A 27,313-nucleotide genomic window follows, 5' to 3' on the forward strand; every position below is an offset into this window, starting at 1 on the left:
AAGGCATCGGAGAAAGAAAATCAGACCAGACTAGCTCCCAGTTTCCAAAAGAACAGGCAACAGAGTTGGGAAGACCAACGTTAAAAACAGTTTTTTTTTTTTAAAAAAAATCCAGTGTACTAAGCTCAGTGCTAACTTGGGAGTATCTGTGCTGCTCTTTCTACCAAGCAAAGGCCCAAGGACCCCATGTGAGCCCCAAGTACGCCCCTGGGGTTGGAGACAGACCCTAGTGTGGCCAAGTTTATCATGTAATACTTCCTTCCCTGACTCTCAGCTTCCCCCCCTGGAAAATGGGGTATTATAAGTACCACCCTCTCGAGGGGAGGGCTGCAAAGATCAAAATGAAACCAGGGACACAAAAGTGCTTTGAAGAGGCACAAGCACCATATTAAGTTAAGAGCAGATTACCACTGGGAAGTAACATTTTATAAAACACACCCACAGGCCAGACCGCATTTTAAAAGTGATGCCCTCCAGCAGAGCTTGACCAGAAATTCCTTAGTTTGCTTGTGGGATGGCTTCTGTCCTTCCCATAAGGACCACATTTCCCACAGATGTCAGGGCAGAGAGCAGTGTCCTGTCTAGAGAAGGTCGGAGCCCAGCGTCCCCCACCTCGGGGAGGTGGGGTGCAGATCCCCTGTGCTGAGGGCTGGCGGGGGCCACGGGGAGTTCTTTCTTCACAAGAGAAAGAAAAGTTCAACTTCCTTAATGGGCAGATGGTCCAAATTATCCCCGGGGCTCTACTCTGCAGCTGCAGAAAATCAGAGCCTATTTTCCCAGCCCCGTGTGTTTATTTCTATTCTACACAACCTCCTTTCTTTTAACTTGTTTTGCTTTGGCCTAGAAGGCAGGATAAACAAACGGAAGAGAGCTGTGATGTTTCGGACTCAGGCTGGGTTTTCCTCCTCTTCTAGTCTTTAGAAGCAAAGTGCCCTGGGCTCCAGGGGGCCCTTCTGATGCACAGCCAAGCAGGGTCTCCCGGAGCACTGCCCAGTTCTGTTCCTGGAGCCCAGCAGAAAGCTGTGAATCCCATTCATACACCCGATCACTCACTCATTCAGTACAACGGGTTAAGCCCTGTGCCCACAAGTGAGGACCGACCACAATTCCCACAGATGAGGACCACAAGGGTGCTGAACAGCTTTCCCTTTCACGGAGCTTACCCTGATGAGTACACACAGACCTGAAAGAGGGAATGACGGTATAATATTGCTAATATGTGGGGAGCGTGTGTTGGGGCGACAGATCAGGGAAGCCCTCCTGGAAGAGGTGATTCCTATGTGTCTTACAAGGACCGACAACTGATAAGCTGTGTAGCCGGGGCTTGATCCCCGTTCAGTCCTTCGTGCAGTGTTTCTCTACCCCGAGGTGCACAGATATTACCCAAGGATTGCTCAAAGCCCCTGCAGGGCTAGATTTTAAAGCACCCCCCGCCCCATGATTCCTACCTGCAGCCCAGGTCTTAGAACCACCTTAACACCAAGGCTCCTGCCCTTACTCTTAAAGACACTAATTCCTGCAGACCCCGTGGGGCTGCTGGGGGGTAGGTGAAAGGCACTTTTTGTAAGAAGACAGCCGTTATTAAATTTTGTCTAAAGTATTAGCCTGGTAGTCAGCTTTGAGGTTTGAAAATGAAAGGCCTTTGCTCTTCTCCTTGGCTCTCCCTGGTATCCGCTGTGCGACCCTGGGATAATTGCTTGGCTTCTCTGGGTGCATTTTCTCCTCTATGACATGAGATCCATGATAAACTCATGGATCTGTCGTGAAGAATCAATGAGAGAATGCACATATGAATCACTGTGTATGGCGTCTGGCATGTCACCGGACCTGCGTATGTGTTAGTTCCCTTCAGAGCCCATCCTTGATTTGAAATCTCCGAGGGGGAGTGGAGGGGTGCTGTCTAGAGCATGGCTTGGCCGTATTTGAGTTTGGGGCAGTTCTGAGCCAGAGGCAGACAAGCTCCACGGGCAGTAGACATTTCTAAGCTTCGCCCAGCCCTGGAAACTGGTTATGAGATGGCAGCCACTGGCCATTAAGCAACCTCTTAATTAAGGTGTCCTTGATTAAACTGTCCTCTCAGACCTGCTGAGGGACCCAGTGATGAAACCACTCCCTCGGTTGTGCTCTCACGCAATGCCGGAGAAAGAGGAAGATATTCTGCCTTTTGCTTCCCAATAACTGTGAAACCCGAAGCATATAGAGGAAAACAAGGTAGGGAGTCATCTGGACGAAAACCCCTGGAGCCATCCAGAGATGCCAGCACGCTGTAAATGAAACCAGATCCTGGCTGTAAACTCCTAGAACGGGCTCCCACGGGAGGCAGGACGAGCCCCTGTCAAGACCGGTACGGAGTGGAGAGGATTCCTGTGTTTAAAGTGGGATCAGGGGTTCAAGACTGACATCCAGGGCTCTTTCCAGTTCTGGGGTTCAAGGATTCAGAGCCAGGCGAATCTGGACTAGACCCAGCCTGCTTTGGGAAATTGCTTTTCCTATGTATATATTTATAAGGCAAAGAGAGCAAAGAAACATTTGTTTCGAGAAGCAAAACCCCACCTATTAGATTTGTAAGGTCTGTGCTTGGAGCCCCAGAGCAGCCTCAGCCAGAGTGCTGCATTCCTGGACCATTCTGAAGCTGCTTTGCTTCAAGAGTCACATTCAGCTCGCATTAGTGAGCAGAAAGTTGCTGACAGCAGGAGTCAGACTGCTGCTGACGCCCCTATCCCCCTCCCTTAATATACTAAGAAGCCAGGAACTGAGCTCTGGGGAGAGCAGAGGAAGTCAGGAGATGAATCCAACTGGAGGGGTGAGCCCCCCTGCCCCCACTCCCCACACAGCAGGCTGACTTCGCAAAGAAGCTTTCAAGGCTATGATCCCAGCTCAGGCCACTGTCTACCAGCCCTCCTCAGCAACCCATGAAGACCTCTCAGGGTTGACGACAAGTTGCTGGGCAAAGTATGGGATAGCCAGTGTAATGCCAATTGAGTATTACCCCCACCTTAAAAGACCACCAGAGACGTGAGTCAAAGCCAAACAGCAAGGGTCGTTTATTGCAGGTTCGAACCTGGACCTCTGCGGCGCTCGTTGCCGATAACGCCGAGAGGTCCAGAGCTGGGTTGGTGCAGGGTTTTTATAGACAGGTACAAACAAGTTTCGGGTGGGGCTGAGCTGATTGATTGATAGTTTGAACAGGCATACGTGGCGTCAGTGGATTGGGTCAGGGGACCCCGCGCGAAAGCAGACAAAGCAATCTTACAGAAGCAGAACTGGCCGGTTAGCCCACGCATGCAGGAAAAAAAGCACTACCAGGATATTATTGGGCTATTGATAAGGTAACTTCTTTGTTGTAATCTCAAGGAAATTTGCAAACCAAGGTAGACTCCTGTCTTGCAGGATTGCGATCTCAGCAAGTTAACTATTTATCATTTTATGGCAGTCAGGGGTGCCTGAGGAATGCTACACAGATGGAGGGGAGCGGATGAAGTGGGGGGTGCAAGGCGCCAGCTTTTGCTTTGTCCTCAGCCAGCCTCCTGCTCCTTCACCAGTTGGCGGGGAAGCGGGGGGCCTCCCAGTGACGGGTGCCCCTGATGTACCAAGGTCGTCACATGTGAGGTGGCTCCCAACCACCCCCATTATACCCATTTTAAGAAGAAGGAGGTATAGAGAGGTTGAATCTGGCCAATAGTGGAGCCAGAATTCGAACCCTGTTCCTGAGTCCAGAACCAGGCTCTTTCTACTTTCCCCTGTTGCCTCCCCTCGGGGATTATCACCACTGTGTTCTCCTCCATCCTAATTCCCATATCCACCCAGCACCCAAGAAGCAAGTAGCTAACCAGGCCTTACTGACGCATTTCCAGGTTCTCTCTTTGGGCATCTTTGGTAGCAAGGACCAGACTCACTGGGTCACTTCAAGTAATGGGGGCTTATAGTAAGGCCACTGGGGAAGACTTTGGAAGATCACGAATCATAATACAAACAGGCCTTGTGGAGTCTAGGATGCAAAGGTCATCCAGAATTCAAGGCAGTTCTGGGGGCCACAGCAATTGGGGTTTGTGGGTTCAGTCTATGTCTCATCTCCAATGTGGCTTATTAATTTCAGTGCCTTGAGGTTGCTTCTGCTCATTTATCTCCATATCCCCCCAACTCACATTCCTAAGGGAATCTGGGTGGTCCTGCTAATCATCCTCAAGGTGGTCCAAGGTCTTGAGCCAGACCAGTCATTCATGGCATTACCCATGTGTAAGGAAGTGCTCGCAGGCAGAGAGTGTGACGTACACCTTGGCCTTGTCTAATGCCAGTCTTATCGCATCTGATGTCAGAGTTAAACAAAGCCGGATGCTAGTTAAAGTGGTCAGGACAGATCTTAAATTAGTAACATATTCTTGCAATAGGGAAAAGAGGCCAGTGTGAACTGAATTCAACTTCCACGTGTAGAGAAGAGACGGGGTGATTTAAAGAGAGAACGAGGGGCGCCTGGGTGGCTCAGTGGGTTAAAGCCTCTGCCTTCGGCTCAGGTCATGATCTCAGGGTCCTGGGATCGAGCCCCGCATCGGGCTCTCTGCTCAGCAGGGAGCCTGCTTCTCCCTCTCTCTCTGCCTGCTTCTCTGCCTACTTGTGATCTCTGTCTGTCAAATTAATAAATAAAATCTTTAAAAATAAATAAATAAATAAATAAAGAGAGAACGAGTGAAGAGGGAGTGAGTGTGTGGAGATTCAGAAGAGTCAGGAAAGTGAAAAATGACAAAAAGCAGGAAGGAGGTGGGTCCCTAGAAAACCCATCTGGGTTTGCTAACTGGTTGTTATCCGAGTTAGGCTCCTTCCCTCCCACAGAGCCTGGGAGATGGGGCCCTATCTTCAGGTGTTGCCTGGAACAAATAGTAAATTCTTTCGGAAGCCTTGAGTTTTCTAAGGCAGGCACGTTAAAGGAGGCTGGGGTCATTCCAGGGATATGGCCTTGAGCTGTTAGTAATTATGTTCTTTTTCGTTCAAGACCTAATGGGTCAAAGTTGAGGCCTCCTAGGAGCCTGCCTAGGGTTTGGTCAAGCAGAGAATCTTTGTCAGTGATGTGTCCTTAACAACCCTGGGCAGCGAGTATGACAGGTAAAGACTGTCAAGTATCTTTAAAAAGTATCTTAGTGCCTCTAGACTTAAGAACATTAGCACTGTGGCTTGATCAGCCCCCATCAGTCCCCTCCTCCTCCTCACCACGCCACACCGCTTGTCTTGGATCTCTCATGGTGCTGGCAGGGATGGCCTAGAATCGCCTTGTAGCATTTTTGTGCCCCGAGGAGAAGCATGGGTATATGCCTCTGTGTCCCCAGGACTGGGTCAGTACTTAGAGATCGAGTAGCAGTAGGGAGTCTACAAGTAGGTGCAAGATGTCTACAAGACAGCCCAAGTAGATGCAACCCAGGACCAGGGCCCCCAGTCGGTGTGTGCATGGAGAGCACATGGCCTCTATCCCAGGGTAACACCACTCCTGCCCAAGCTGATGGGATCTGTGGATGGGCACAGACCCATTCTGCATAGTCAGTCACTGAAGGTACTAGAAGCAGAGATACAGGAAAGATCCAGAGAGACGCAAGAAACATGAGGCATTCATCTGGGGTTTCCGATCATACCCGCTAGCAAACTCATGCGTCCATCAAGCCATCTGCCCTCCATCCCACTCGACACTGAATCAGCATCTTCAGCCAACCCGGCACCATATTAAGTATCAAGGGATTATGGACAAACAAAGCCCCGTTTCTCTGCCCAAGGGAACATGGGCTGTGTTTCCATAATTCTCAGAGACCCCAGGCTTTGCTTGAGCTCTCTCAAGCAGTGCCCCAGTCTGGGGAGTGTCAGCCTGCCACCGTCTTGGTTACTGGTGTAACCTCAGACCAGCTAACTGTATTATGGCTTAGGTGGTACTGAAAATGGTCTGTGTTGGAAGGAGCAGTGGTCTAGAAAGAAAGGGATCTGATGTCCCGGTGACTGCTGGTTCCTTCTTCTCTCTGAATGTCAGTTCCCTCATCTCTAGGTGAGGGTTTGGACTCGGGAGGCCTCTGCCAGCTCTGACGTTCTGTGCTCTTATCCGTTGTAGACCATCAGTTCGTTAGTCAGGTTTAAGGGCAAAGACGACACTAATCCATCATTAGCCCCTAGTATAATTCGGGAAGTTGGTCGGATTCCAGAAATGCATCTGGATGGATAAGTAAATGAATAATTAAAAAGAGAAATACATACATTGATGAAGACATGTATAAAAAACTAATAAACATAATGCATCTTCAGCACCCCAAATCTGTGCACAGAAGGTGGAATCACCGTGGGCTTCAGTAAATATTAGCACCGTTCTCAAAAGCTAAGGCTGGTTTCTCTTTCCCCTGCCCTGGAAACAGAGACACGGTCATCTTCAAATACAAACTCAGCAATTGCCGCACTTCACAAGGACATCCCCACATTCTTGGTCCTCCCATAAGGCAAATGAGAAGCCAAACAGTTCCTACGAATTGAGTGTAGAAGCTTTATAGTTCAAGGTTTAAAGGAATTATTTTTAATGTGACTCTCCATCAAAAGGCATCTCGCATCAGAGTCATAAGGCAGAATCAGGGGACTCCCCCTGGCCCCCAGAGAGCTCAGAAAGAATGAGTGATCTCGTGAAAAATGAAGAAAGAATGGTATAGACAGAGAATTGGCTCAAGGGTTGAGTTTCAAGGTCAGGTCCCAGCTCTTCTACTTACTCCCAGCTATGAGATGACCATGGGCCAGCTCCATCACCTCTCTGAGCCTCTGTATCCTCAAGTATCACACAAACAGTTTGCACGGTGTGATCTCCAAGTCCCCGGCAGCTGGCAAATTCTAGGCTTCCCCATCGTTTGAGATAATGTGACTAAAAGCAGCTCTCTGCAGTAGTCTGTAGCCCCTACTAAGCTTGGAGAAGTCATTGCTAGAGATAGCCCCAGAGTATGTAAAGGTTCCCAGTCCGGACACCATGGCTTGTTCTTCTCCACTCTCTGACCCCCATCTGTGCCTCAGCACCCCCACCCCTTGATGGAGGGGCCAGGCCAGGACTGGAGCGGGTCTGGGGTCCTCCTGCAGGAGGATGGACCAGGGCCTCGTGGCAGGTCCCAGCGGTGGCCTGGGTGATAAGGGTCTGTAGAGCAGGTCAGGAAATGAGGAGGTGGGTTCTATGGTCTGGAGCTGCAGCTAGGCAGAAAGCTCCAAGCAGAGATTAGCACTACTGATGCTCTAGAAAGTTTGTTGGAGAAATGCTTGATCCTTTTGATCTGGGAGAGCGTAGGGAGGCTGCCCAGCTGGAAAGAGCTGGTCTTCTGCCCTGGGTTCCTGTTCGTGAGCTTCCTCCCCTGGGCTTACACAGCCAGCCAAAGAAGTCACCACTTCCGATATGAGCTTTTTAAAAAGCACTCTTCTCTGTCTGCTTCTCTATATAAAAGAGGAGCACCTCTGATTCCAAATCTGGCAGCAGGGCCAAAAGACACAGAGGTCCGATCCTGTAAACATCTGGATGTCTCTGCTCTGGGGTTGTACTAGGAGACACTCTGCCCAAGATTTCCTGGGCCAGGGACCAGGCCAAGCTCTCAAGTCAGAAAACTCTCCAGGTTGTCCTGCAGGTTTTGGATGAGTAACAGTTCCTTGGTATTTCCCTTGACCTCGGATTTTCCAGAGTGTGCTCCTTTTGCAAAGAACTTGTGGTCATGACTGCCCTTTCTGCTTGCAAGCCATGGGCACATATCCAGGTGGGGTCCAGTCTGCAGGGTAGAGACCCCAGAACAAGAAAACTCAGAGGGTTCCCTCTGTGAATGAAAATCAGATATCCACGTAAGGATCGGTGGGGGGCAGGGTTTTCAGTGGGGTTGTTGGTCAGGAAGGATTTTTCAGGAAGGATTTTTCAGGGCCCCCTGAGGTGGGCTATAAAGAAAGAGGTAAATGGTATAGGGAATGGCACCAGAGTGGCTCAGTCTGCTGAGCTTCTGCATTCCCTTCAGGTCTTGATGCTGGGGTCCTGGGATGAGCCCAATGTCAGGCTCTCTCCTCAGTGGGGAGTCTGCTTCCCCCTCTCCCTCTGACCCTCCCCCTGCTCATGCTTTCTCTCTCTCAAATAAAAAAATAAAACCTTTAAAAAGAACGAAGTCAAGGAGCCTGTCAGACAATGCAAAGGCAGTTATTAAAGGAGTCACACGCAATGACCAAAGCCTGCGGTCGCCAGGAGCACTCTTGCCCTTTGCCCTCCACTGGGGCGAGCCCTTTCTGTTGGCCTAGGCGTGCCTGAGTTTTGTACCATCCAAAATGTCTGCCTGCCATTCTCCTTTCCTATCACATGCAGAGAGGTATCTCCTTGACCTCCAGTGGCCCCACATACTCCTCGTGGACCACTCTGGGTGTCTGAGGAAGACACTCGCTCCCCAGACTTACAAGAAGTGTCCTGGGTGGGGGTCACAAACCAGGCTGAAACCGCCTCTCAGGCACCACGTCTGGTTCTGTGGGGGGCTGACGCGTCTGTGTCAGAGTGTTTCCGAGGGGTGGCTGGTTGCTTGGTGGGAAAGCTTTGCCCTGGGGCAGAAACTGCTGGGAAAAGGCAGAGTTCAAACCCTCTGCCCACAGAAACCCCAACCTTACACCGAGTCATCACATCCTTCCCAGGCCAGAAAGGGGGGCCCTGTTGCAGTCATTTGGTGATTCCCCAAAGCCTTGCAGGAGGTGGCCGCTCAGGCCTGTGGCCATGCCTGCCTGTGGCCTCCCCTGCCGCTCCTTGGGAGGCCAGAGATACTGTCCACGGAACAGCCCCTGGGACAGTCCAAGGCCCTGCATTGGGGCAGTTTGTAGCATAATCAGATCAAATCTCAGCCTGTGGTTTTCCCAAGGAAATTATCCACAGAGCTGAGCTTTTATTACATGAAAGAAAAGGAGGCAAAAACCAGCCTGAGTGTCAAGTTCTACAAGACGGAACTAGGACAGAATTTTCGTTTTGTTTCATTTCCATGAGTCCAGGGGAGGTCATGTGGATTTCAGAATCATTTTAACTCTTTTGGGGCATGCCGCATCCCATGAGCGGGTGACTGTGTTCAGCCTCCATTGTGAGGAGAAACCCCGAATCTGGAGAATCTGGGAAAAAGTTACAGGGGACAGGTTCCAGGGTTCAAGGAGCCAACCTGGGGTCTGGGGGGTGAGGTAGTCCTCAGGGCCGCAACTTTGCTTGGCTTATGCAGATTGTGGGGGCATAAACCAGAGAGACAGCCTTGAAACTGATGCTGCGAGTGTCGTAATTATGGTTACCACATGTGTCTAATTTTTTGAAGTTGTCCTGTTTCCAAGTATTCTTTTGCCTCTTCCATATACATCGAAGACTCCTGGGAATTCCAATATTTCAGCATCCAGATGACATTTTCCAGATTTCTTCCAGTACCCACCATATCATATGACAGACCACATCCTTATTTTCTCATTGGGAATGTATAGTCATTGTACCAATAGCCTTGACCTGGGGTCCAGAACCTAGGACCATCCCACCAGAAGAAGCCATCAGTGAATGAGTGAGTAGAAGGGGCTGTGACGTCATAAAGTGGGTGTTGGAGCTGTGGTTCAGGGAAGGCTCTTTTTTTTTTTTAGAGATTTTTATTTGTTTATTTGACAGACAGAGATCATAAGTAGGCAGAGAGGCAGGCAGAGAGGTAGAGAGGGAAGCAAGCTCCCCGCTGAGCAGAGAGTCTGATGCGGGGCTCGATCCCAGGATCCTGGGATCATGACCTGAGCCAAAGGCAGAGGCTTTAACCCACTGAGCCACCCAGCGCCCCTCTTCACTTTCTTATCTCCTTACCTAAGATGGCATAACGCCTCGCTCTCCATTTCCTTCCTTGTCTCCTCAACCAACATAGCACCTCCTCTCATTCTCTGTCCCCTTTCTGTCATTATTCCTGTCCATATATTCCTGTCCATGCAGTCATTATTACCTGGCCATAGTTACTCCCCCTGCCCCCAGCTTTACCGCTAGTCTTTCCACTCAAATACCAGCCCTTCCAGTGATGGTTATTAAAGAGGGCAAGCACTGCATGGAGCACTGGGTGTTATACGTAAACAAGGAATCATGGAACACTACGTCAAAAACCAACGACGTACTGAATGGTGACTAACATAACATAATAAAAAATAATAAAATAAAGAAAATAAAATACCAGTCCTTGAGGGTAGCATATATCCATAGCTCCTAGAACAGGACCAAGTCTTTAACAGATGGTTAGTCATTTGTTTTTCTAAACAAAGACATGAATGAAGTGAATTCAGTGAAGTGAAGTGAATTCTGAGCAGGGAGGATATGGGGGAACTCTGAACGTCAGCCTTGGCTTCCTGGGTCGCAGGTGGCCTCTTCCTATTATTTTGACCTGACACCTGAACTGTGCCTGCTCTGAGACCCACAACATTCTCCTGTCACTTCTCTCTTCTACTTACGACCCCACACTGAGGCTTCTGCTGGAGGCTGGCCTGGCGTGGCCCACTGCCACCGTAACAGGCTGCTGACAGAGGCGAGGCAGGTCTGTGAGAAATCAGGGCTGACATCTCAGCTTCGGCCAACCCACCCAGGGCAAGCCCCCAGCCAGGGGCCAGGCCTCATTTGCTGCTGCTGCCTCCAGCTTAGCTGTCATTACCGCTCCCTGGGGAGTTTCTCTGTGTCAGACTCAGTCTCTGCCTTCCAGCTTCTCTCCGTGTTTTCCTTCTCCAGGGCTCCTGTGTTCTCTTGCCCTTCCTCAGCCTTGACAGCCTGGTATGAGCTTGTGTTTTCAACAAATCCATATGAGGAGTATGGTCAAGGATGAAGGATGTGTAGAAAATGCCATTTAACATTTCAAGAAGCCTTCCAGAGTCATCCATCTGTGATCTTTCAGCGCCTTGAGAATGCTGTGGTTTTCTGGTGACTTCTTTGGTTCCCCTGTACAGAATATTCTTGGGGTTTCCCCAGTCCAGGCAGCACGTAACAGACTTGGGGCCAATTCTAACTCCTGTCCTTTCTCATGTGGTACAGAAGTGGGGTTTATCAATCCTGCCGTCTCCTCCAGGGGCCTATGAAGTCACAGTCATCGGAAGGGGAGATCCCCCAGCCCACCTGGCCAAAAAAAGAAGAAAAAAATGGTCTGAGAGTGCAGTACTTACTGGGCAGGGAGCTTGATGGGATTTGCTGTTTTCTCTGGCAGTTCACATAAGGGTCTTTTTGCCATCATGGCACTCACGTGTCCCCGTGTCAGGGTACAGTGATTTCACCACCACCCTACAAGCCCTTCGTGTCCCAAGTGGTTTCTGGCTGCAAAAGGAAAAACAAAAAAGAGACAACTTTGACCTCTTCCACCTCTTCCCTGGCCTTGGAATCACTGAACACTGGAGCTGGAAAAAACCTTACAGATCATCTACTCCAGTCACTCCCAGATGCCTATGCACGTACATGTAATACCTTGAAATCATGGGGGACATCTCTAAAAATTACTGACTCCTGCCTACTGATCCAGTAGGTCCAAGTGGTCCCACGAATCTGCATTTCATAGCCATTCTTAATGATTTTGATGTGTGACTAGATTTAAGACCTAACGACCACTCCGATATCTTGTCAAGTGAGGAAGTTCTGGTCCCCGAAGGATGAAGATCGCTACCCCACCCCTGGATGGTGAAAAGGCCTTAGAAGACACATGAGGGGACCCAAGCTCCCACTAACAGCATTATTATTATTTTAACCTGGCACCCTGAACTCTGCCTGGCCTGCTCTGAGACCCTGACACTAGCAGCATGAATGGCCTGACACTGTGACCTCCCTGCCAGACCCTCCCCGGTTTTGAGATGATCTTAAGGCTTGTTTCAGCTGCTCCAGTGTTCTTTGAGTCCCCCAGGTAGCCCCCTGGAGAAATAACGTAATGCTTCATCCTGCAAAGGAACGAGTTTTCATTCATCCGTGTAGCACATTTACTGTTCATTTCCTAGAGCCAGGCTCTGTGCTAAGTAGAGTTTATAGATGAAGGTGATAGAGTTTCAGCCACGAGAGAAGGAGGAGCAGCCTAGGGTTTGTGTGCCAGGCACCATGCTCCGAGCCTTATACACATGACTTCATTTAGTTTTTTCAGGATTTTATTTATGTATTTATTTTAAGAGAGAGAAAGAAAGGGGAGATGGGGGTGGGGTAACTGGGTGATGGGCGTTCAGGAGGATGTGTAATGCAATGAGCACTGGGTGTCATCTGCAACTGATGAATCCCTGACCTCTACCTCTGAAGCTCATAATACACTCTATGTTAAATAATTGAATTTAAATAAAATAAAATTAAAAAAAATAATAAAATAGAGAGAGCGTGAGCAGGAGGAGGAGCAGAGGGAGAGGAATGAGCAAACTTTGTGCTGAGCATGGAGACCTATGTGGGGCTCAGTCCCACGACACGAGATCATGAGTCCAAAATCAGGAGTCCAACACTCAACTAACTGAGCCCCCCAGGCGCCTCCACATGGTTTCATGTAGGCTACACAATAGCCCTACCTGTTGTCCCCATGTTGTGACATACCCTTAGAGAGGCTGTGAGTCTTTCTTAAGGTCATTCAGGTAGAAAGAAGAGCCTTCTATGTGCCAGGTGCTATTCTGAGCTCTTCATGGATTGTGGCCACCTCTCACAGATTCTGTGACACACAATTTCAATCGCTGAAGTCTGGAAGCATCTCACAATTGATGTAACTTGCACTGTCACTGGCAGAACTTTTTCCTTCTTAGTAGCACATACAACAGTGATGTGCCTTATGAAAAGGACATCTTTTTTTTTTTTTTTAGGATTTTATTTATTTATTTGAGAGAGAGTGTGTGAGAGAGTGCATGAGAGAGGAGAAGGTCAGAGGGAGAAGCAGACTCCCTGTGGAGCTGGGAGCCCGATGTGGGACTTGATCCCAGGACTCCAGGATTATGACCTAAGCCGAAGGCAGTGGCTTAACTAACTGAGCCACCCAGGTGCCCCAAAAAGTGCATCTTAGATTTGAGAAACTACTGTCTCCCCACTCACAGACAGGATGTGGCAGAGACAGAATTCACACCCATGTATGTCTGGCTTCACACATTCATGCTCACAGCCTAGTGGGAAAGTAGGCACAAATGCCAGGACTCAGGGCTGAGACACTTCATGGGGACGTCCCCAGCTACTGGGTTATATAGCAAAGCCACCTTCTGGGAGAGTCTGGATCCTCCCTTGGTTTTCTCTGTTCCCCCTGCCCTCTCCTCCCTGGCAGGTATGACTACTGGTCACCAGGTTTCAAAAGGTGGAGAGAAATCGAGCAATCACACTCTTTTGGGATTTACTCAAATGAGTTCAAAACTGATGTCCACACAAAAACCTGCACAGGAGGGTTTAAAGCACCCTTATTCATAATTGCCAAAACTTGGAGGCACATGTTCTATAGGAGGTGAATGAATACATAAAGTGGGGCCCATCCAGACCATGGGGTATTCTTCAGGGTTCTAAAGAAATGAGCTATCGGGCCAGAGAAAGACATAGAGGAACCTAAACGCATACAACTAGGTAAAAGAAACCAATCTGGAAAGGTTCCATATTGTGTGATTCCAAGTGTATGACAGACATTCTGGAAAAGGCAACACTATGGAGAGGGTAAGAAGACCAGGGGCCACCAGGGGCTGGGAAGTGGGGAGGGAGGAAGAGGAGCAATAAAACTACTCTGTAGGATACTGTAATGGTTGCATACATGTCCTTAGACATTTGTCCAAACCCATAGAATGTCCATCAAGAAGGAAGGAACCCTAAGGTAAACAGTGGACTCTGGGTGATAATGATGTGTCAGGGTTGGTTCACCGATTATAACAAATATGACCCTCTGGTGTGGGCTCCTAATAGTGGGGGGAGGCTTGCTTGTGTAGGGGCGAAGGGGAGACGGGAAATTTCTCTGGGAGCTTTAAACTGCTCTGAAAAAAATGAAGTCTATCTTTTTTTAAAAGATGTATGTATGTATTTGTTTATTTATGTATTTATTTAATTGAGAGCAAGCTGGCACACCCACCTCAGCAGGGAGCGGGGCAGAAGGGGAGGGAGTGGGAGAGGGAAAGAATCTTAAGCAGACTCCGCGCTGATCACAGAGCCCCATGCGGGGTTCGATCTCACCACCCTGAGATCATGATTAGAGCGACAACGGAGAGGTAGGTGGAGGCTTAACTGACTGAGCCACTCAGGTGTCCCCCAAAAGGAAGTCTATTAAAAGGAGAAAAGAAAGGTAGAGAGAAGCAGGCCGATCAGGGGCCAGAGGAGACCTAGCCGGGTTTGTTCTGGTCTTGGTCTGAGTCCCCTCTGGCCCGTGTGGGGGGTGCAGCAGGGGGTCGGAGGAAAAGCAGGGCAGGTGTCCGGGTGACCCCAGGAGTGTCCAGAGCACAGCAGTGACGGTGGGCTGCTCCCAGCAGGTAGCGTGGAAGCCGTGATGATCCGGCTGGTGAATGGCTCCGGGCCACACGAGGGCCGCGTGGAGGTGTACCACGAGCGGCGCTGGGGCACCGTGTGTGACGACGGCTGGGATAAGAAGGACGGCGACGTGGTGTGCCGCATGCTGGGCTTCCGTGGTGTGGAGGAGGTGTACAGGACAGCGCGGTTTGGGCAAGGTAAGCCCTCTGGCGGACAAGGACCCGGGGAGAGGGCCCAGGAGTCTTCGTCGGTCTCCTCCCTGAGCCCAAGTGCCCCCCACAGCAGTCCCAGCAGGGGACACCTGGCCTCTGCCCCCCATACTTCCTGCAGTGGGAGGCTTGCTGTCCCCCAGGCAAGCTGGCACGTCCTCACACAGTTCTGTTTATTAGAACATTCTTCCTTTCCTTGAATTGACCTCCTTTTATTTCTTGTCTCCTGTCGGATTCCCCTGTGGGCTCTCGTGCTCAGCCCGGCGTCTCAGGTCCAAATCCACTCCCACTTCGCTCTGTTACATTTTTCCGATGGTGCACAGCGAGTGTTGGATACTTATATAGTGCCCACTGTGGTCCAGGCTTGGTCCAAAACATGTTACAAATATTCACTCCTTTACCCCTTACAACACTAGGAAGTAGATAAAGATATCACCCCCATTTTCCAAATGAGGAAGCAGAGGCACAGAGAAGTTGAATAACTTGCCCTGGGTCCCACAGCTAGCAAATAGCAGACCCTGGGTTCAGACCCTAGCAGGTGGCTTAGGAGGCCGGGCTCTCATCCATTCCACGGGCCGTCCCTGACCGCCTCTGGGTCTTTGCTTCTTCAGATGAGTATCTCCAGTAACTCTGTCTCGTCTTCATGTGACAGGATTTTGAAAGCCTTCTCCATCTTGGTTGCTTTCCTTTCAATATGCTCAAGCCCGCCTCCCTTCCTGCCGATGGTACAAGACACTGTGTGGGGGGGGGGGGGGGTGCAGACCTCCTCTGGGCAGATGGCTCCTTTGAACCATCCATCCCTTTCCCGCTTTGAGGAGGACAGCTCTGCCCAGCTCCAGTCCCCATCCATGGCACCGTGTGTGTCCCTCAAGCCAGTTCTCTGCGTTAGTGTTCTGGGCCGCTGTAACAAATAGCACAGACCAGTGGGGCTGAAGCAACAGAAATTTGATGTCTCACAGTTCTGGAGCCTGAAGGGTCCACAGTCAAGATGTCAGCGGGTTTGGTTTCTCCCATGGCCTCTGTTCTCGGTTTGTCTGTGGCCGTCTTCTCCTTATGTCTTCACCAGGTCTTCCCTCTGTGTGTGTCAGAGTCTCTTCTTCTAAGGACAGAGCCATCTTGGATTAGAACCCCCCACAATGACCTTGTTTTACCTTAATAACCTCTTTAAGGGGCCTGTCTCCACAGTGACATTCGGGGGTGCTGGGGCTTAGGACTTCAACACAGAAATTCAAGGGAACACAGCTGAGCACAGAGCACTCTGTACCACGGCCTGCTTGCTGTGAGCACCGCCTGAGCAACACATAAAATGGGGGTCACTCGTTACACACCTACCGACATGTGCTAAACATCCATGGCACCACATACACCTCCACACTCAAATACAAAATTCACGTTCACACACGCTTCTTCCTCCATCAGACCTTAAACTGCAAGAAAGCTGTGTGGACTCCCAGCTAAAACAACAGTCCCACATGCACTGCGCACAGGACTCCCCACACCCCTAGGAGGGTGTGCTGACCCCGTGGCTATGTGATCCTGTTGCTCCTTCACGGTGGGTCTTGGCCTCCCCGTCTGGAACTTAAAAGGGCTTGCAGACTCTGTGATGTGCCTTCCAGCTCAAGCCCCCTGGGACCTGGAATGTTCCTGCTCACCTGTCAGGAGGACAGTTCTGACAGGTGTGGGGAAGGATTTGGAATGATCCACTAGCACTCAGTTGCCAGGTCCCCCTTGTGACCTGTGGAGGAACAGCTGGCCCGGCCATGGGGCCTCCTTGGGTCATGGAGGGAAGCCAGGCATGTTCCCTGTCTTGCCCGACACCATGGCTGCCCGACCCACCATGCCGGTGACTAAATGGACTCACCCTGTGGCAATGTGTCATGAGGGGAGGGTCGGACGCATTATCTCCAGAGAGAAACAGAGCCATGTGGCACTCTCCACTCCTCAGTCAGCATTCACCTCCTCCCAGAGGCTGCTGCCTCTCTGATTCAGAATCTCAGCGCAGAGACCTCAGGCACTGTTACAGACTGAATGTTTGTGTCTCCCCTGAATCCACGGACAGAAATCCTAACCCCCAGCATGCCGGGATGAGGAGGTGGGGTCTTTGGAAGGCAATCAGGTCATGACATGATGGCACTTGCTTTCTCATAAAAGGGACCCCGAAGAGTTCCCTCTTCCTCCTTCCCCAAGGATACGCAGAGAATTAGCCGTTCTCCACCCCAGAAGAGAGCCTCCCCTCAGACTCCGGTCAGCTGGCACTCTGAGCTCCAGAGCTGGGAGAGACCTGCCTCTGTTGTTGAGAAACCGCTCAGTCAATGGTACTTTGTTACCGCCCTCCGAGCAGGCGGAGACGATCCCAGTGACTGAAAGTGACTCTGGGTGAAATCTGTTGTGACAGCTGGCAGAGAGCAGCTGTCTCACCCCGCCCATCCTGGCCTCTCCACCCAAGCCCAAGGCCGGGGCGCATGGGGAGCTCCCAGAGTGCAGCTCCTCGGAGGCCTGCCCACGGGGAGGCAGCGCTTTCCTCCCACTGAAAGCTTTGGGCCGGATTGCCTCCTGCTTTCTTCAAGGAAAAACGCCGTCTCTGTTTACAGGAGGAACAGGAACTTGCTTTCCCTTTTTGGCTTCAGTGAGGACTCCTTCTTAGTGAGTGGAAGTCCAACCTTATCAGGAAAGAGTGGCAGAAACTCTTTCAGAGAAGCCAAGACAGGTCGTTACGTCTTGGGCGGTGTTCGTCCCAAACAGACCCATGCATGGCCTCTCTCATCCCCCCTTGACCTTTGTAGCATGTGACATGCGGAGAAGCCCTGAAATCGCCACTTTATAATTTTTTTTCAAAGATTTATTTATTTATTTGAGGGGGAGAAGGGGAGAGGAAGAGAGAGAGAGAGAGAGAAAATCTCAAGCCGATTCCCCTCTGAGCGAGGAGCCCAATGCAGGACTCGATCTCACAACCCTGAGATCATGACCTGAGCCAAAACCAAGAGCTCACTTCCCAACGGACTGAGCCACCCAGATGCTCCTGAAATCATCACTTTAAACCAGTCAGTGCAAAGTCGGACTCCCTTCCCGGCGCATATCACACCTGCACTGTTGTTTCCCCGTCACGATCTAGTCTTATGTGATGTTCAGACCTCGACAGGTAGGCTGGCCAGGTGTTATGAATGGGCTCAGAGGGGAGAAGAGAAGGGGCTGACCCAGCTGCGGCTCCTCTGAGTCCTCGCCCAAAGCCAGACTGCTCTGCCTGCTTCCTCAGCAGCTTCTAGGCACCTCCCCTCAGTGGGAACTAGGCTCAGTGCTGGGACACAAGACTAGTAACCATCCTGTCCAGCCTCAACACGCACAGCATAGAGGGAAGAAGGGAAGGTGTATTTACTGATTCCCAATAGCATGGGAAGGGCTCTCGTGCCATGGTGGTTATGGGGGCAGGGAGGAAGGGGTGCCACCTCTCCGGGCAGCCCTGGGGCTGTGCCTCAGATTGGGCTACCCCTCTGACCACAGCCCTCTTTCCCACTAGGGCCCGACTCCTAATCCGGGACTGCCCATCCCCAACCTCAGTCTCCCAAGCTCTGGCCCCTCCCTCCATGGCCTGGCTTCTCTCTGTGCCCTCTGGGTGCTTCCTGCCCTGCCCACCAGGACTGCTGGCTTGTCCCCCATCCCACTCTCTCCCTCTCCCCACCCCTTCATGTGGCCAGTCCCCGGGTCCCACAGACGTTTACCAGCATCTGGTAAGGACTCTCCAGTGTCCCTTGATTCTGTCCCTTGCTCTTTGTTCTCGGTGTTCCTGCCTTCGGAGCCCAAGCAGGGTAGAGCAGTGGTTAGGAGCTCGGGCTGTGGGTCCAACCCAGGTTAGAATCTCCAGGTTCCCCCTTCCAGCTGGTGGCCTGGAGTAGATTTTATCGCCTCCCCCAGCTTGAGCCTTTCCACGTTAGAAGGATTGCGGCACTTGCTTGATGAGATCATGTGTGTCAAGCAGCAAACAGAGCACGGGCTTGTGTGCTCGCTTCTCCGTTCTGTGTTGGGAGGTCGGGGGCCAGTTGGCCTGGGTGCAGGGGTGGCCATGACCCCCCACCAGCTACTTCCTCATCTCCATCTCCAGCCCAGGTCCTGTCATCTCCCTCCTCTTGGCTGCCAGAGTCCTTTCTTAAAATGAGACCCCTCCTCCTCTGCCTCCCACCTCCCTCTCATCCCCCAGCCACACAGGGACACTTGTGTCCTCTGAGCTCCCGTGGCTGTTTTTGGTTCCTTATCTTCCCGAGATCGGTCTGGAATGCCTTCCCCTCCTTCTTCATCTAGCTAATTCCTGTTCAGCTTTTAAAATCAGCCCAGTTGGGGCGCCTGGGTGGCTCAGTGGGGATAAAATCAGCCCAGTCATGAGCTCCTGAGGGGGGGCTCTGCTGGGGACTCCAGCCCCACCCTACTCCGAGATCCCCCGGCGTCCTGTCTCTATCATGGCACCTCCTGAGCTCTGATGTGTGTGAGAACATCTTGAGGGCTTTACCTTCACAGTTCCCAAAGCCAGGACTGTGAGTCAGACTTCATGGGTGCCGGCTAAATGCGAGAGGGTGGGAAGGATGGGAGGGAGGAAGGGCGGGGTGGGGGGACAAGGGAGGAAAGAAGGAAGGAACGTCTGTGCCCACCTAACCTGAGTCCTCCCTAGTAGAATACAAGAAGCTTCCAATCTCTGGCCCTTCTCTTAGGGGTCTGGCACCATGGAAGTTTCCCTGGACGGGGCTCAATCATCGAAGTATCTATTTCTCCGGGGAAAAAAGCAAGGAAAGCACCATGTGGGAGAGTCTTAAAGGCGTTTTTCAATTTGGATGGTGGAAGAGGGAAGAAATGCAGATGGAGTAGATGGCAGGTGATGGGTGGAAGGAGGCCAGGAAGACAGGGCAGGAGCCCAGCGTAGCCCAGCTGGGAGGTAGTCTTGGATCTGCAGAGAAAATCTTTCTGGGAGACAGACAGACAGAAGACGTGAGGTTGGGCACAGATGCAGACGGGTCTGTAGGTGAGAGCGCAAGGAATGGAACCGGGAGTGTTCACTTTCAGTCGTATTATTACCTCTAAGACAAAATCCAAATACTGGGAGAAGGCTTTGTGCACGAATCAGCAAACATGAGAGGGCCAGATAAGTAAGTATTTTAGACTTTGTGGGCCAATAGTTTCTCTCACTACTCCACTCCACTCTTGTAGCAGGAAAGCAGCCATAGACAAAACATAATCAACCAGGTGGGGCTGTGGTCCAATAAAATTTTATTTACCAAAGCAGACAGTGGGCCGAAGTGGCCCACAGTTTGCCACCCTTGGCCTGGTGTTCGTGCTGGGCACTGCATTCCCGTAAGGCACGAGTCCCAGATTGCCTGCAGCCCAGAGGCCTGGGTCATGGTGTCTAGCCCTTAGACATTATGGGACAAGTCACTTAATCTTTCTGAGTTTTCCCATCTCTTAAGAGATATTTTCTCTTAATGGATAAACCGTCCTCGTTACCTCTCTGTGAGGCTCTGAGGGGAGCCTGAACTTAGTCCTTCTATTAATATTACTGCAAATAAACATGCAGAAGCTCAAAAGTTAGTTCTGGGGGGCAGAGATTTTTATTGTTGTTCCATCATTTTTTTGTTTGTTGATGTAGTCCAAACACCCAGAATAGCGCTGAGCTTGGAATAAACCCTCAAATATATGTTGAATGAATGAATGAACAAATGAGTGAATGAGGAGGATAAAATAAAATCTCCACCTACTCATTCCCAACAATATCACCTTTAAGCAGCCCCTAGTGTCTGAGTGTCAGAAGACCTGGCCTCTGATCCCGACTTTGCCTCCTCAAGATAAAATGTCACCCTACTGTTTCCTTTTTCTGACCCCAACAATGGGGGGGCAGAGCACCCTACCCTGCTTAGTTATCCCAGGGCTTTGTTTGGGAGCTTGTGGAGACAGCTATGTGGAATTACAGACCTCATTTAGAGAATGGCTCCTCAGAATTGAATGTGTGTGTGAATCATGGAGATCCTCTTTAAAAGATTCTGATTCAAGTCTGGGCAGACGCAGACCTCTGATTTCTAAGAAGCTCCCAAGGTCATGCTGATCACTCCTGGTCTTGGGGCCACACGTTAAGTCCTCAGATATCAATTCTAAAGCTAAAGTGACGATCGGTGCATAGAGTGGGATTTCCAGGCTCTGACATGGCAAACAGCGGGGCTGGTTCGCAGGTTAACCGGCCATCACTATCCAGCGCTGTTGATTTAATGACCCTACTCTTATTTTCCGAGCTCTTCCATGACTGAACAATAGCCCCAACTCCCTGGCAAAAACACTCACCAGAGTTTGAAGTTTCCTGAGCCTATGTACGCATTTGTGTGGGTTACCTTGGGCCTGTTCTGTATTTGTCAGTTTCCTTTACTGGCTTCTTTATTTATTTAGGGTGTGACTAATCCCACAGAGCTCTTGGGCCTGCAGGCTTTTCCTGGGTAATTTGTAAACTGATGTGTTTTCCAGGAGACATTTAATCTGCAAATTATTGCTGGGCCTCCAAGGGCTTATTGTGTAAGATGCACAGGGTATCCGGGCCAGGGAAGAGGCTCTTGTGATGAAGCAACGGCCAAGAGAGCGGAAGGAGGCCACTCCTCCTCCCAGCTCTGTCCCCACGTTCACCAACCGCTCAGCCGTCCCATGACAACATGACAACAGACACTGGAAATCCCTGTGTAACGAAAATTTGTCTAAACTACATAGCTTCCGCGGTAGACTTTGTGGGCAGCAAAATGGGTTCGATGTTTCCTGGATGTTCTTTGCGAAGAGAATTCTCCCATGCAGTTCAAGAGAGCATAGCGGTTTGAAGGTTTTTGTAGTTGTCCGGACAATGCCTCTGAAAGGAGAAGTTGTCTAGGTGCTGAGAGATGGTGCCAATCCCTGAGCTACCTTTTTTATAGGATTTTGGTAGATTTCAAAGCCCTTTAAAAATCAGGAACAATTTATTGCCTCATCCGACTTGCTCGGGTTGACGCTGCTAGTTTGTGACCTTTGACCTCGTGCTTTTGGAGGCCAGCTCATAGACCTAACGAGCTAGGGTCCTAGAGTGACCAACAATCGTGGTTTATGTAGAATGTACCTGGTTTTAGCACTGAACTTCTCACATCTTGGGAAGCCCTTCCCAGTTTTACAACTCAAATGGGTCCCAGGGGCTGGGAGTTGAATCAAGATCTATCCTACTTATTGTAGATCCCTACTTCTCCTCAAACTTCAGTGCAAAACCTCTTGGTTAAAATGTAGATCCTGGTTCAGTATTCCTAGGTGGGACCCAAAGTTCTGCATTTCTAATAAGGTCTAGATAATGTTGATGCAGCTAGTCCAGGGCCACACTTGGAGCAACCAGGCTCTAGGCCACTGCTTCTATGGGTGTCCTAAGGCCGTCATGTTTCCAGAGGGCTCCCGAATGAGCTCCCTTCATCTGGGGCCCAGCATGGCCCTCAGCACAGAGAACACGCCAGAACCATGAGGGATGGTCCTGCCAGTTGATCATTGGGGGCTCCAGGTGACTTGTGGTGCAGCCTACGCCTCTCTCCACTGACCCCTCGGACCCCAGACAGGCCCTCTCTATTCCCTCCTGGGGCCTCACCCAGCTGCCCTATTTCTCTGACATTCAAAGAAGAACTTCAGTGACAAGTTTCTAGCTCCCAAGGCTCTGGAACATTCCTGGGAAAGCTAACTAAAGTGTGCTATCAGACCAGCAAGGGTGTCCCCTTAAGATCTGGGTAAATAGACTAGCTGTGGGCAAAACTTCAGTAGATTGTCTTAGGGACCTTACACTTTGGGAACTGACCTAATTCCTTCTGATTAGGGATGCTTCTGCCCGTCATTAAATAAATGTTTGGCTATAATGTTAAATTCGGGGATCCCCTGCCATTCTAGCACCACTATTTTGGGCTCGTAGGATGGAATCATCTGCTGTAAATTTCGCAAAACATCGGAGGTAATGTTGACACTGACCTATTTGGATATGGGGCACTGAATCTGTCTCATCTAGGATCTGTCGGACATTGTCCCTCAGAGTAGGCCATGCTTGAGTACTCATTAACAAAGCCTGATAGAAATTACATCTCAAAAGCCATGAGGTGTTGCAACTAAAGCATGGACCATACCAACTTGACCTTGACTTCAGATCCTGCCACTTAGGAGCTGAGCAACCAAGCACCAATTGCATCCTGAGCCTCAGCCTTCCATCTATAAAATGGGTACAGTAATGTTGATCCCACAGGCCCATGATGGGGATGGAGGAGGATCAGATGTGAGATGTCTGACACGTAGGATAAATACTGCCATCACCCCAGTTACTGTTATCCTGGCCTCAAGCAACTGAGCCTAGAAAATGAGTATCTGATCTTGGTGGGGTGGAGAGGGCAATCAGGCACCACTAGATTTAAGAACTGCTGGCAGAGCCTGGGACAGTCTCATCAAGAACAGACACGGCAATGCCCCTTTTTGTCTTCTGTCCTGCTCTCCCGCATGTCTGCTAAGAAACCATGTTGACTTGTCCCCACAGGCACAGGGAGGATTTGGATGGATGACGTCGCCTGCAAGGGCACGGAAGATTCCCTCTTCCGCTGCAGTTTCTCCAAATGGGGGGTGACAAACTGCGGGCACGCTGAGGATGCTGGGGTGACGTGCAACAGACACTGAGAGTGGGCGCGGTCCACGGTCTGGGCCCTGCTGCCGAGCCTCCTTCCTGCATTCCTGGGGCAGAGTCATCACTTGGGACCTCATCTCTGCCCTCCCCAGCCTGGCAATCCCCGGACCCCCATATCCTTGTCCCAGGACCATGATGGCCTGTCGTCATTCTCCTCTTGGACATCAGCTCCAAAGTGCAACTCTGGGATCTACTGCCTGTCTCTCCCTTCTACCAGGGTCCCTGCCTGTGATGTCCTGGTCAACTGGACAGTCATTTTGCCCAGCCTTCCCAGCACCACGCATCCACCGATACCCATGCTCGCCTTTGGTCTGTTGCTTCAAGGCTGAGAGTCTGCTGGAGAGAAATTCAGCAGGTGGAGACAGGAGGGAGGCCCAACAGGTCATTTACTCTTCAGAGTAATTCCCTTAGTTAGGCCAAGAGTTTCAATATCTTCCTTCCCAGCAAGAGACTATACCAAATGATTCATTCTTTCCTCTTTGCCTCTGCACACCATTGGTTAGTTCAGGAAGTGACAGAGAGGACGTGCCCTCACGTAGGAGGGAGAGGGAAATGACAGCCCCTGCAGGAGACAGCCTGGCTTTGGAGAAGGGCAGTGACACTGACATCCACGGAGTGACTATTGCACATACTACATAGTATCTTGGGTGCTAAATTCATTTATCCACTTTGCAGCATTCCCACAAGGTTTGTTAGCGGGGGTGAGACCTTACCTCTAGGTAGCACTCAGCTGACCCGTTCACCTGGCCAGTAAGCTGGAAGATTGAGAATGACTATAACATTGTTTCTACCTGAATGCTAGTGTGTCTTTACTAGGCTTGAGCAGGGAGCTCGGGGTGTAAGGCATGTGGGCCATCAGGGTTCCATACTCCAAACCTACAGAGTATAAAATCAGACATGGACTGGCTTCCAGGCCAACCGCTGACCTAGGAGGAAGGTTTATTTGGAGGGTGACATGGGGGCTGCCTGGGTTAAACTGAGACCAATACTCAGCCTTCTGGCAGTCAGGGTTAAGGCCAAGTTACTTGAGTCTCAGAGCTGTTTGGAGGTGATGGTATTGAAGCTTCCAGGATGCTTTGGGTGTGCTCCTGTGATCAGGACACATGTCCTAGTGGATCCTGTAGGGAGATGGGGATTCCCTATCACCTCTGGCAGAAGAAGGAGCCATTGGGCTCTACCAGTCCTCAATAGGCTCCATTCTCCTAGTGACAGGGAGATCATATTCTGCTTCTGACATGAGAGGAGGTCAAAGCAAGCCATATACATGTTCTAGGACTAGAGAAGTTACATGGTAGTAAAGTGGGCACAGACTCATCTCCCTTGGGGAGTCACAGACTGAGGCAGGCCTTAGATATACAAATACCTGTCACATGGGGTGAGCATCAGCTTGGCTGGAGAAAGTGACACCTGGGACCCTCCAGGTGTAGGACCAGCAAAGTTCCTGGCTGACAACTAAACCAATATGTGCTATTGGTGGTTTTTTGCTTACAAAATGCTTGTTATCCATTAATGTCCTAATGATCAGAGACTCTCCTGATCAATTGCTATGTTTACATAACACGCATGTACTCATGCATCTTTTTCCAGAAACAATATATGTATGCATATATAAACATGGCACTCTTTACTACATAGCTCAGAGCATTACAAAGTTTGTGCTAAAAAAAAAAAATACTGAAGGTAGAAAGATGTCACATTGAACAAAATAAATTCCAACTCAGTTCTGGCAAAGAATCCAGTTATCCCATCAATGAAGACCCATAGAACTTTCTTACTTGGTCTTTTCATTTGGGGAAACACAAGTCTCGTTTTATATCAAATAAAAATCACAAAGATAAGTGTTTGAACCTTAATCGAAAAGTCTACTAGTTTACTTACTTACTTAAAAGGACATGGAAATAACCATGGACCTGGATTTCAGGGACTAAAAGAAATTAGGCCTGGCCTAAAATACATAAGACCTTTTGTAAGAAAGAATTTCAATAAAGCTAAGAACATGTCACTAACAACTTTTGTGTCTCATTCTTTCTCCTGAAATTCTGGTGAGTGTGGGAAGCCTGGTAAAAACTGGATGGTCTAATTATTTCTCACTGGGGATTGGTAGAATGGGCAGCTTATGAGAAGCTGCCTTCAGGGGTGCCTGGGTGGCTCAGTTTTAAACTTCTGACTCTTGGTTTCAGCACAGGTCGTGATCTCGGGTTTGTGAGATCGAGCCACGTGTCAGGCTCTGTTCTGGGTGTGGAGCCTGCTTGGGATTCTCCCTCTCTCCCTCTCCCTCTATCCCTTTCCCCTACTCACTCTCTGTTGCTCTCTTAAAAGAAGCTGTCTTTGTACTTCTGGAGGACAATAAACACAGTCAAGACCAAGAACATGGTGGAACATGACGTCTCAAGCCTTAGTAGCTAACCTAAGGAAAGTGTCCCAGGCAACAGAAATCAAGGCCCAGCTTATAGGAGAATTGCATTTTTATTCAATCAAGGAAAGAACACCTAACTATTTCCTCACATCTCTAGAGTTCTTACTTAGGAATGAAAGGGTACTTACTATAATTATCTTCCCTCTGTCATGACCAGAACATTGTCCAAACTGCTTGAGACATATAATTTCAAACATTGGACAACATGGAACACAAGACTGTGATCCTTGAGAAATGACAACAAGTGAGGTAAGCCTACCCTGACTTGAGCTCTCTGTCCAACTGTGGCATACTTGAGGGGAGCCCTGAGTCCAGGAATCTCACTAGGGTGAAGAAACAAAGATTGGAGATAGGGGAGGCCAAGGTGGCCGGAATTTGCAAGGCATGGTGTTCAAGAGTAGAGAACAATACATAGAAATTTCCAGATAGGTTCATAGGGTTCCCTCAGGGTGTCAGCTGAATGACAATCTGTGTGAAGCCCATGAGACCAGCTAAAACAGCTTCTGAGGAAAGTACCATTATCAGAGCTCAGGCAGAGCTGAGAATCATTTGAGTTCCTTCCAGGCTGAGTGGGAGAATTACCTTGGGGGCTCAAAGTCCTTCTTGAAAACTCTTTAGCCTATTTTAGTTGGGGGAGGGGAGTGTGAGCTGGTAGAGAGGGATAAATAACAAAGCTGCAGTCAAAACCCCACCTCTACCCCCAAAAGGAGTGGAAGTTGGAGGGAAAGAAGAAAAGAAGGGAAGGGAGTGGGGTATTCTATGGCGAGTTGAAGGGAGAACCATTCCAAGAAGAGAAAGACAAATGATTCACACATTCGACATTTTATAGAAATGTTAGCATGATGGTCATAAACAATGCAACTGGAGACACTAAGGGGTGCTTAGGTTGGAGAAAGCTGTGGATCCTTTCCACATACCGAGTCCACTAGAGTAGTTGGCTTAACTACCGCACACATAGCCCCAAAGGCTGGTTCTCACCAGCATTTGAGATGAGGACGTTAGTGGCGCCTTAGGGACATTAGATAGGGCAGAAAGAGAGAGACCACTGCCCTCCTCCATGAGGACTGTTCCGTACGTACTGGCTGAAAGAAGCTGAAGAGGAGCAACAAAGAAATAAAATAAAATTCCAGAAAAATAACAGCCTTAAAACAGACAAGTCACCAAAACAGAAGTCTTGGTCTCTTCAATAACCACTTGAGTTGTAAGTCCCGAAGAGCTGAAAAGCATTCCCTGGGCTCCTTGCCTGGCCCACTTCCCTCTCAGTCCCACCTATGTCCACACAGGGGTGTTTTCATGGACCAGACCCATTTGGTTCCTGCCCTCATGGAGTTTACATTCTAGCTTTTATCTTTTTTTTTTTTTTTCAAGATTTTACTTATTTGAGAGAGAGAGAGAGTGCACAAGAAGGGGAGGGTCAGAGGGAGAAGCAGACTCTCTGCTAGGTAGGGAGCCCGATGTGGGACTTCATCTGGGGACTCCAGAATCATGACGTAAGCCGAAGGCAATTGCTTAATGCACTGAGCCACCCAGGTGACCCTGGCTTTTATCCTTTTAACAGGCTTTAGGCATGACATTAACCATACAAGAGTAATAAT

At 49.9% G+C, this 27,313-nt stretch overlaps 1 protein-coding gene across 2 annotated transcripts in view; it reads left to right on the plus strand.

The window, feature by feature from the left end:
* SCARA5 (scavenger receptor class A member 5) overlaps positions 1-25,000 on the plus strand; it is a 120,118-nt gene extending 95,118 nt beyond the window's left edge. For both annotated transcript variants that reach the window (XM_032332327.1, XM_032332328.1), the window contains exons 8-9: positions 14,416-14,613; positions 23,159-25,000. In XM_032332327.1, the coding sequence (XP_032188218.1) occupies positions 14,416-14,613; positions 23,159-23,295 (335 nt within the window). In that variant the 3' untranslated portion in view covers positions 23,296-25,000. The remainder of the gene's footprint in view (positions 1-14,415; positions 14,614-23,158) is intronic.
* Positions 25,001-27,313: the final 2,313 nt, after the last annotated feature.

Source organism: Mustela erminea, chromosome 2 (assembly GCF_009829155.1).
Source record: "Mustela erminea isolate mMusErm1 chromosome 2, mMusErm1.Pri, whole genome shotgun sequence".
NCBI classification, from domain to species: domain Eukaryota; kingdom Metazoa; phylum Chordata; class Mammalia; order Carnivora; family Mustelidae; genus Mustela; species Mustela erminea.